The 10262-nt window shown below is 53.5% G+C and overlaps 1 protein-coding gene and 1 non-coding gene across 5 annotated transcripts in view; one reads left to right on the top strand and one right to left on the bottom strand.

Moving 5' to 3' along the window:
- The window catches only part of TRIOBP (TRIO and F-actin binding protein), a 59029-nt gene that overhangs the window by 44972 nt on the left and 3795 nt on the right, over nucleotides 1–10262 (bottom strand). For all 4 annotated transcript variants that reach the window (XM_042247714.1, XM_042247711.1, XM_042247712.1 and 1 more), the window contains exons 4-6: nucleotides 6982–7121; nucleotides 5509–5683; nucleotides 4254–4425 (exon numbers count right to left, since the gene is read on the bottom strand). In XM_042247714.1, coding sequence (XP_042103648.1) covers nucleotides 4254–4425; nucleotides 5509–5683; nucleotides 6982–7121 — 487 coding nt within the window. The remainder of the gene's footprint in view (nucleotides 1–4253; nucleotides 4426–5508; nucleotides 5684–6981; nucleotides 7122–10262) is intronic.
- Nucleotides 184–256, top strand: TRNAG-CCC (transfer RNA glycine (anticodon CCC)). The gene has a single exon. It is a non-coding gene; the product is annotated as a tRNA-Gly (tRNA).

Below are 10262 nucleotides of genomic sequence, written 5' to 3'. Positions count from 1 at the left end.
CCTTTCAAAGAGCAAACCTAGCTAGACCACCCCAGCTTACAAGGAGACTGAGAGCTATCTCAAAGGGGAGAAAGTTCACAAGACATAATGATTAAATGCAAAGTGGGATTCTGGATTGGGTCCTGCAACAGAAAAGAGACATTTGAGGAAAAGGTGAATCCAAAGAAAGTCTGCAGTGGGAATTCCCTGGTGGTCCAGTGGCTAAGACTCCACACTCCCAATGCAGAGGGCCCAGGTTCGATCCCTGGTCAGGGAACTAGATCCCACGTGCTGTAGATGAGTTCACATGCCTCAACTAAAAGATTCCACATGTGGCAACTAAGACCCAGCACGGCCAAATAAACACATAAACATTTAAAACAACAGTCTGTAGTTTAGTTAACAACATTGTTACCAGTGTTAATTTCTTAATTTTGATGATTGGGCTATAATTATGTAAGATGTCAACACTGGAGGAACCCGAGTGAAGAGTATAATCAAAACTCTCTGTACGATTTTTGCAACTATTCTAAAACATTTAAAAACAAGCACACAAACCACTTTCGGGGCTCCCAACTGCACTTGGAATAAAACCCAGGCATTTCCCATGGCCAGCAAGGCTCTGCCCACCTCCTCTGGCCTCCGAGGTCCCTGTGGGCAGGGGTCTCACCTTTTCACTTACAGCTGTGTCTCCTGTGCCTAGTACACCATAAGTGAGCAGTAATGTTGCACCACCACCTTCCAGCTCCGAGCTCTGCCTCGTCGTGAAGTCTTCCAGCCCGGTGAGAGCCTGGGTGCTGGCTGAGACGGCATTTCCTGCCCCTCCCAGAGGCTCACAGCTGGTTTAGCACCCCAGGCCCAGTTCCTTCCCTTTCCCTTCATCAGTGCATCCTTTGAGCCTGGCCCAACCAGGATCTGACTTCATTCCTGCAGCCCCTTTATTGAGCACACGGGGCAGACTATGCAGATGGTCAGGGCATCTGTGTTTTGTCCCTAAGCCAGCCGGGGGCTCGGCACAGCCTGCTCCATCCAGTGTGTTTGCAAACTGGGAGGAGCCCTAGAGGGATGTCAAAGCATTCCCAGCATCTCGCACCTGGCTGATTCCTCCCAGGCCGTGGCCTCCTGCTGCAATTTGTGAGCTTGCCACCAGGTGGACGGCAGTCACTGCCGTCACATAGTGAGGGTTCCCCCACCCCCCACCCCCCTACCCTGTGTTTAAGAGCAAGAAAGCAGATGTCTAGTACAAAATCCCACCACGATCAGGCCATTCACACTGGGGAGGCACTTCTTCCACAAGCCCTCTCCCCAGGGCCTGAGAGGGCAGGGCAGTGGGGGTGGGGTGCTGACAAGATCTGATGAATGTTTTTAAAAGATGGCTCAGCTGCTGGAGGGAGAATGGACTGAAGGGGCCTGGCAAAACCAGAGACTCGAGGAGGCTCCAGCAATATCCCCTAGTTTGATCAGGGAGCAGTGACAGAGACGGCAAAAAGGAGACATATTTTGGAATGTGTTTTGGAGGTGCTGACCAGAACTGCTGCTGATTGGACATAAAGCATAAGGAGGGACTTCTGTGCTGGTCCAGTGGCTAAGACTCTGAACTCCCAATGCAGGGTCCCTGGCTTCAATCCCTGGTCGGGGAACTAGATCCCACATGCCACAACTGAAGGATCCTGCGTGCTGCAGTGAAGACTGAAGATCCTCTGTGCTTCAAGACCCACGCAGCCAAATAAATAAATAATTTTTTTAAAAAGACCTCATGACAATTCACCTCTAAGCCATCCATGAAAAGTGTTAGTCACTCAGTCACATCCAATTCGTTGCAACCCCATGGACTTTAGCCCACCAGGCTCCTCTGTCCATGGAATTCTCCAGGCAAGAATACTGGGGTGGGTAGCCATTTCCTTCTCCAGGGGATCTTCCTGACCCGGGGATCAAACCTGGGTCTCCTGCCGTGCAGGCAGATTCTTTACTGTCTGAGCCACCAGAGAGCCCTTCCATGTGCACCTCCTGAGTGAGGACAGGCTGCTTCTGCCATCACTCTCAGGAAGTACAGCATGGATATAATACATAAAATCCACATTCAAACTTCCCCTCTATCCCAATAATGTCTTTCATAGCTCTTTATTTCCTATCCCAGATCCAAGCCCTGATACGCATGGCATTTCGCTTCCCTGACTCTTTTATTCAAGAACAGTTCCTCAGTCCTTTTTGGTCTTTCATGAAGAATCCTGTCAGTTAGTTTGCAAAATATCCCTCAGTTTGGGTTTGTCTGATGTTCTGTTGGGATTAGAGGCAGGTGATAGATTCTTTTTTTTTTTTTTTTTTTTTTAGCAGCCAAACTGGGAAAAGATGCTGTGTCCTCCCCTGTGCACCAGGCAGGGGCACCCAGCCAGTTTGCCCCATGCTAGAATGCTGAGCGACCACTTGGTTAAGCTGGTGTCTGCCAGATCTCCCCATCCTAAGGATGTCTTTTCCCTTCGTAATCGATGTGTAATCTGAGGGGTGATACTTTGAGGCCATGTGAATATCCTGTTCCCCAACAACCCTTCATGCAGGAATTTAGCGTCTGCCAGTGATTGTGCCTGAACCAGTTATTCCTACAGTGGCCGTGACAGTGTCTTTGCCTGGTTTCTCATCCTGCAGCCTCACCCCACATCTTTTGCATCCTTGCCCTGGCGAAACTCTTTTAAGGCTCAGGACCAATGACATCACTCCCCTCCTCAGAAACCTTCTGTGGCTCCCTACTACTTGGAGGAGAAAGTCCAGGGACTTTTCTGGTGATCCAATGGTTAAGAATCTGCTTTGCAATGCAGGGGATGGGGGATCGATCCCTGCTCAGGCAACTGAATATCCCGTATGCCTTGGAGTAACTAAGCTTGCATGCCGCAACTCCTGAAGCTGCTTGCCACAACTAGAGTCTGTGCGCCACAATGAAAGATCCTGCATGACAAGGCAATGAAGAACCCACATGCTGCAACTCAGACCCGACACAGTCAGAGAAATAACAAAGAAAAAATAAAGGACATAGAGACACTTTTAAAAAAGAGAGAGAGAGAAGAAGAAAGTCCAAACCCCTTGGCTCGAGTCGAGGCCCTGCATGGTTTGGCCCAACTATACACCTCCCTCTTTGCTGAAGCTGCGCATACCAGGATACTCCCTCGTCACTCCTAGCCTGTACTCAGCAGTTTCCTCAGCTAGAGCGCCACGTCCAGAAGGTGTTCCTCTGAGTCCTTCCCTGGGTGGAATGCAGCTCTTTCTGCTCTGCCTCTGTCCCTGCAGCTGTTTCTGCTCTTCCTGTGTCCTGGGCTTCTGATCTCCTGTCTGTTTGCTTTACTGAATGATGAGCTTTCTGGGACAGAGACCATGTCTATCTCCCCCTGAACACCCAAGGCGTCCAGCATAAGGTCTTACGCACAGTTAGTGCTCATATGTTTGATGTCTGAATGCTACAGGGGCCGTGGAAAGCCCAGACTGCCCCGTGGGGTTAGGACACGGATGCCCTATCTCACATCTCCAAATCCTCGCGATGCTGAAGACACGGGCCTGGAGGCAACACAGTGGAGTAGTGATGGAGGGCCCAGCATCCTGGGTGGACCAGTGTCACAGGCATCAGTGGGCTTGGCCTGACCAGCATCTTTTGTTTCTCTCTGGAAACATCACCTTAATTTCCTCCAGGCCATCTCCTCTCCCTGACTCTCAGACCATGAGGTTTGCACAGGGGGCTGATCCCATCCCTGGTCACCAGTTTGGGCATAAGAACCATGCTGGGTCCACAGAGAACCCTTCCTGGGACCGCAGCTACATCAATAGGGAAGACTGTACCCTTTTACTGTGGGAGTTGAAAATTAGGTTAAGATACAGCCTGGCACTGCTGCTGCTCAGTATGTCATCATCAGGGGAGGATCTGGCTGAGAATGAAGCCAACACAGAAGTAAGCAGAGCAGAGACCAGATTTCTGATGCTGTCTGAACACCTGGATCCAGCCAAACCTGAAGTCATTCCCCTAGACTTTCACTCAGTCAGTTTCTGTCACTTGCAACCTGAAGATCCTGACCCACCAGTTGTGAGATGATGTATTTAAAGCAAGTTGCATGGCACATTATGTCTGCTCCATAACTATATGGGAACTGTTACTGTTATTGATCTAAGCTGTCAAAATAAGATGTAACCAGGGGACCATGTGACCAGAAACCTGGCTATCTGGCTCCAAGTTCCCGGGCCATCACCACACCTGTGGTCACAGGGACCAACCTGGCTTGGCAGAAGGTACTTACCCTCCTTTTTCCGGCCTGCAGTGTCTCCTCCTCCCACAGGGGCCTGGGTGAGGAGAGGAGGAGCCTTGCGGGCACCGTCAGCCCTTGGCACCTCCTGCGACTTCCGTGGGATCATCACGGTGAAGTTGTCCCCACTGGGGGCCTCCTCCCGTCTCTCAACAGTGTCCCAGTCCTGCCCGAGAAGGGGAGGAGAAAGTCTGTTTGGAATGCAAAAAGAGAGAGCCCAGGGCCTGCACTCCCCGCGTGAGATGGGTAGATGGAAGGGAAAGGAACTGACGTTGAAACAGCACCTGCTATATACTCAGGACTGTGCTGGGATCTTCAATCGACCCTGTGCAGTAGGTACGTCCACTGGCGCTAAGACTTTGCCCAAAGTCACACAGCTGGGAAATCGTTTATATGGGAGGAGACTTGTACCCAGGGGAGTCAGACTCCACGTGATAGCAGGGCCTTGGTATGGGGGCCCCACCCCAGAGACATTACAGAGTCCCCAGAGAAGTAGGTGTTTTCAAAATCTAGCCCCACTGCTTCTCAGATGTATGGCCTCAAGTAAAACGATTCTCTTCTCTGAGACTCAGATTTCTTGCCCCAAGTCAGGGCCATGAACGTCTCTGCCTCAGAGAGGGGTGGTAAGACTTCCCAGGACACTGCCCACGGGCTGGGATGTTTTATTCTGAATCTTCTCACTTTCCCTTATGCTCTCATGGACAGTTTGCCTCTTGTGGCCCAGGACAGACCTTTGAGGGTTGAATGTCCCAGGAAGTTCCCCTGAGTCTCCTCTTTTCCTGGCTAAACGGCCACCACCCCCGCCCCCAACCCTGCCCTTGCCAGGCCTCCCAGCCTGCTCTCTTTCCTCTGATCCTCCGAGATCTATGCCAGGGCTGGTTATGGGGCTGAGCAGTGTGTGACCAGGGCAGGGCCCAGGGCCAGTCTCACTCTTGCTCTGGGCACCACACCCAACATCCCAGCCTCTGTGAGCTGAGAGATTTTGGCAGCCGGAGCCCGTTGGTGATTCACCGGGAGCTGAAATGCCTGCTTCCATCTTGTCATAGCCAGACCTTCAGCCCCACTTGGCTGGCCCTGCAGAGTCCCTGCCCCTCCATGGGCAGTGCAACATGCTGGCTAAGTCTGCAGAGGACCTGGGCTCCCCTCCCTGGTGTGAGAGGCTCAGCCCTGTCTGGAGGCTTGGGCGGGATCCCAGGGCTGGCCTGGGGCTGACACCTGCTCTTGCCTTAGCCTCCCGCCCCCATCTCACCACCAATGATGAGTCGCTGGTATCATCAGGGGCTTCACTGGTGCCAGAGTCAGGGCTCTCATTGAAGCTGCCACACGGGGAGGAGGCCAGGCCCTCGAAGTAGGGAGCTGCCTCAGGTTCCCGGCTCCTGGAGGCAGCTGTGAAGCCCTCTGCCAGGAGCCCTGCTGGCGGGCCCCTGGGAGAGGAGACAGACTCATGACTTTTTCCCTCAAAGTAATAGGAGTTAAGGAGTAACACCCCACCACCGCTCAGGTACACACACAGCCCATGTTTGGGCGGAGGAGAAAGCTAACACCAAGGGCTGTCTGTGCTCCGCCGCCCTTCACAGGGCCTATCTCATTTAGCTCCAAAACCCTCCCTTTTAAGTGAGTGTAATGATTCCCATTTTACAGATGAGGAAACTGAGGCTCACAGAAGTGAAGGGGCTGGACAAGGTCACAGAGCTAGGAAAAGGCAGAAAAGCATTGTGACTCAGGGCTGTGGCCCCAGCCCTAACCATGTCCCTGGAGCAGAAGAAAGAATCCCAAGCTCGGTAAGACTAAGCAGACAGAATCGTGCTGGGCTAATGCGGGGCTTTGAGAGGTAGCAGGGCTCCAGGGGAAGTGACAGGGCCACCAGTATGGATACCAGGGAGGGGCTGTAAAGAAAGCCCTGCTTTAAAGAAGCCAGTAGGTTAGAGCTGGCTTTATCCCCAAAGAGTGACCCACAGATCAGCCTGTGAGATAGAAAAGGGTGACGACCTTTAAAAGAGGCCTGTGATCAAATAAGTTTGAAATATATTACATACTTCTACCTTCCCCACCCAAAAGCACATGCATGCTAGCAAACTAAAACCTCTGACAAGTCCTGCAAAAAAAGATACTCAAATTTGTTTATCCCAGACTTTCTGAAACATTTTAATTCAGCACTGTTTTGTTTTTAAATAGGAACACACAGTCCCAAAACAATGCTGATGTGATTCAATAACTCTTTAAAAAAAAAAAAACAGGGAAACTGAGGTATAAAAAGAGGCCAAAACTTGCTTTTAAGTTCCCGCAGCCCATCAGGGAGGGAGCTGAAGCTAGAACTCAGGTTTCAAGACTCTCAGCCATGCCCTCCAAGGCACCATGGCCCCAAAGAGGGACTTCAGTCCAACTGAGGCCCAGAGTGGAGACAGCCTGGAGCAGTGCATGGTCAGATAGGTGCCTGATAACAAGTGCCCCTGGGTGTGAGACTGTTTAATCTTTTAAAGCAAAAGGAACCAGGAGATGTGAGCAGGCTCTGGGCCATGCCCACGCAGGGTGGGTACACGGCTGCTTCATCCCCCAAAGGAACGTGCCCACTGCTCCTGTGCCCAGGCCAAGTGGACGGACCATGTGACCCACGCCAGCAGCCATCACAGGCAGAGGCTGCCATCATGAAGGGGTGCGGGGTGGGAGGGGTGAGGGCATCCTACCCCGGGAACCCCTCCTCAGGCCCCAGGGTCCTACCCACCTCTCAGGCTCTGGCCCACGGCCCGGACCCACCACAGACTGGCAGCTGGAGGTCGGGGTGCTGAGCGGGTCCTCAGGGGCAGGCCGGCGGCGGGGCAGGTCGCAGTAGGGCACCTCAGCGCTCGAAGGCCTCCCAGGCTCCTAAGACAGAGTTGGAGAGGAGGCAGCTCACGGCCCACGTGGAGGCTCCCCTCCCCCTGCGCAGCCCCTCCCCCCACCAGGCAGTGTGGAAGACTCCAGACAGCTCCTCGGGGATCTCCGCTTCTCAAGGAGAGCTGTCCGTCAGACTGGAAGCGCCCCTGGGGACCCAAGCTGGGGACTGGCAGAGGTACAGGGTGTGTGCATGTGCACAAGTATGTAGGTATGTGTTCGTGTAAATTCCTGCGGTGTGTGCAAGGATTCGCGTGTGCACGTATGTGTGCATGGCCAGTGGGTATGTTGGTGCGTCTGTTTGCAGAGTGCATATACGTTTGTTTATACGTGTTTATAAACACAGGCATCAACATACCCACTAGATTTGTGTACACAAGCAAGCCTCTGTGTGTTGGCACACATGTGTGAGTGTGTGCCTGAGGATGTGAAGCACACAAAAGGATCCCAAAGGGTCTTCTGTCACCAAGAGACATGGCTGAGGACCGAGGGGGAGGGGGAGGATCAAGTTGACCAGAGAAAGTAGGAAAATGTCTAAGGGAGGAAGAGATGGGAAAGGAGACCTTGGAGAAAAGGAGAGAGACGCCCTCCAAAAGGAGAGTCTGGGGCTCCAGGGCTGGAAGGTCAAGGTCCCAGGAGTGGGGATGGGGTCCCTGAACCAACTACCGGCTCCTCGCTGCCTCCAGCCTTAAGCAGGGCCACACCTGCGGAGGCAGGTGCTGGGCTCACCCGGGGGGAACGGCTGCTCACCTCTGGGATGGCCCCCCCATTTTTCCCCATCTCCTGGGGTGGCAGGGCCCTCCCTCAGTAGGGGAGACAGCGGCTGCGGCACTCTGCACCCCGCCTCCTCTCGGGTTACCTGGGCGGCGGGCTCCGGCGGTGGCGGCTGTCGGCTGTCAGCACCTTTGTCCCCGGGGGGCTCCGGCTCAGGCCCCCGCGCTGCCGCCCTCCCAGGCCCCGACTCTGGGCCGTGGCGGCAGCGGCCGAGGCAGCAGAAACCTTAGAGGGCCCAGCTGTGGGAGCAGGGGCCCCTCATTACTGTTTCATAAGCCGGGGCCCAGCCAAGAACAATGCAGGACATGAAACCGCAGGAACCCGATCCTCGCGGCTCACCTGAGAGCAGGGGCGGGTGGGGGGCCTGGGCACGGGCTCCCTGGGGACCTTGGAGCCCAGAACCAGGGCGGAGGCTACAGCCCCAGGGTGGGCACAGAGTCTCTGGGTTCCAGGGAGGCCACCCCTCGGGGACCTGGGCAGTGCCAAGGAGTGGGCTGGAGTGTCTGCTGAGCCAGGCTGAGCCAGAGAATGCCCGGCTAGGTTCAGTTTCACCCCCTGCCCCAGAGCCAGATTCTGATCAGCGCCCGGTGGCAGGAGGTGTCAGAACTGCAGCCCAGCCTGGCGCCTTGGCTGCCCTGGGGACCTTGCCACGTGAATGAAGAGGGAGTGGCTCTTGGGGCATCGTCAAGAGGTCCCAGCCCAGCTGGGGCCACCAGGACCCCCAGTTTGTCCTGGTACCTGCTCCCTGCTTTTACCTCCAGCCCCATCACTACCCCTCACCCGCACGAGTAGGCCCAGCAGCTAGTCCCCAGCTCTGATTTCCTGTCTGGCGGGTCAGCACGTGCTCTGTTTCTGGCCTCAGACAAACATCAGGCCCAATCCTGGCGCCTCTACTTCCCAGCTGAGTGATCTCGGCCTAGTGACTTCCCTCTCTGAGACTGGTTTGCTCATCTATAAAGTGGAGGTAATTAATGGACCCACCTCCTAGGGGTGTTATGAGAATTACATCAGTTAATGAGTAAAAGGCTTATAACGCTGCCTGGTCTGTACATATTAATATCATAAACAATGTAAAAACAATCAATGTAACTTTATCAGTGTTAAATCAATGATATGTTAAATACACTTAAGAATAGATACATTGAAAAGGAATACGTGGAGCCTGACATACAGCAAGACCCTTGCACTTAGCCCCTCACTCCTCCATCCAGAACCTGGCCATGACCTGGTCAAGACTGTGTGACTTCCAGGGATAAGCCCGCCCGCACCTTTCAGCCTGGGAGACTCAGCTGAGAGCACAGCAAAGAGGCATCCAGAGCCTAGCAGCCTAGGGGAGCTGAAGTAAGCCTCTGGGAAAGGGTTCTGGGGCCTGGGGCCATTTCTGCATTTCCTTTAAAAAAAATTCTCGATTTTATTTTAATGTATCTATTTTTGGCCATGCCCCATGGCATATGGGGTCTTTAGTTCCCCACCGGGGATCAGATCCCATGCCTCCTGACTTGGAAGTTCCGTGTCTTAACCACTGAACTTTCAGGGAAGTCCCTGCATTTTCCAACATAGGTGAAGACGTCAGAACTGGCTCTAACCCCAAGTGATACATTTATCAGGCCCCTCAGGGATGAGTTTGCTCCACAGTGTAATTAAGGATTCAGCTGGGAAATACGCAGCTCCATCCATGCCGGGGGGTGCTTTTTTAACACACAGATTTTGTGACTCCACATGTTTGAACCTGTTCATCTGTGAGCAGGGCTTTCATCAGCGCTAGATCCTGATGACTCGAAAGCCTCTATCTTCCGCTGAGTCTGGTTCCTGAGCTCGTTATAGTAAGTAAAGCCCCCTCATCCTCACTGTGTCCCCCAGGCACCTCGCACTTACCACCCCAAACAACTCCAAACAAACCTCTTATCCCAGGAATCCTGCCCCAGGAAAAAACTTAGCAGTCAACCATGTTCTGGCCCCTCACGCTACTCAGCGGCCAAATCCTTTACATTCTCCTATTCAGTTAGTTTTGAAATGTGTCCATTTGCCTCCATCCCCAAATCTCCGTCATCTCTGATGAGAGTAATAGCACCTTTTCCTCTTTGGTCACCTGGCTCACTCACACTCTGCTGTCCATTCACTGTCCTGCAGTCAGAGTGACCTTGGAAAATGCAAATCTGATCACATCGCTCCCGTGTTTAAAATCTTTAGTGGTTCCCCATGCCTCTCAGGGAAAAGTCTGGCGTCCCCACAAGGCTAGTGAGACCAGCTCCCCGCCCCACTCTCCATCCTGGGCTTCTCTCCCTTCTCAAGTGTGCCTCCTACTTTCTGCCTCAGGGCCTTTGCACACACTGTTTCCCTCCTCTTCCCCCAACCTCA

This window comes from Ovis aries, chromosome 3 (assembly GCF_016772045.2).
Source record: "Ovis aries strain OAR_USU_Benz2616 breed Rambouillet chromosome 3, ARS-UI_Ramb_v3.0, whole genome shotgun sequence".
NCBI lineage: Eukaryota > Metazoa > Chordata > Mammalia > Artiodactyla > Bovidae > Ovis > Ovis aries.
The sequence above is the reverse complement of the archived record's forward strand: the minus strand, read 5'-3'. Positions and strand labels throughout refer to the sequence as shown.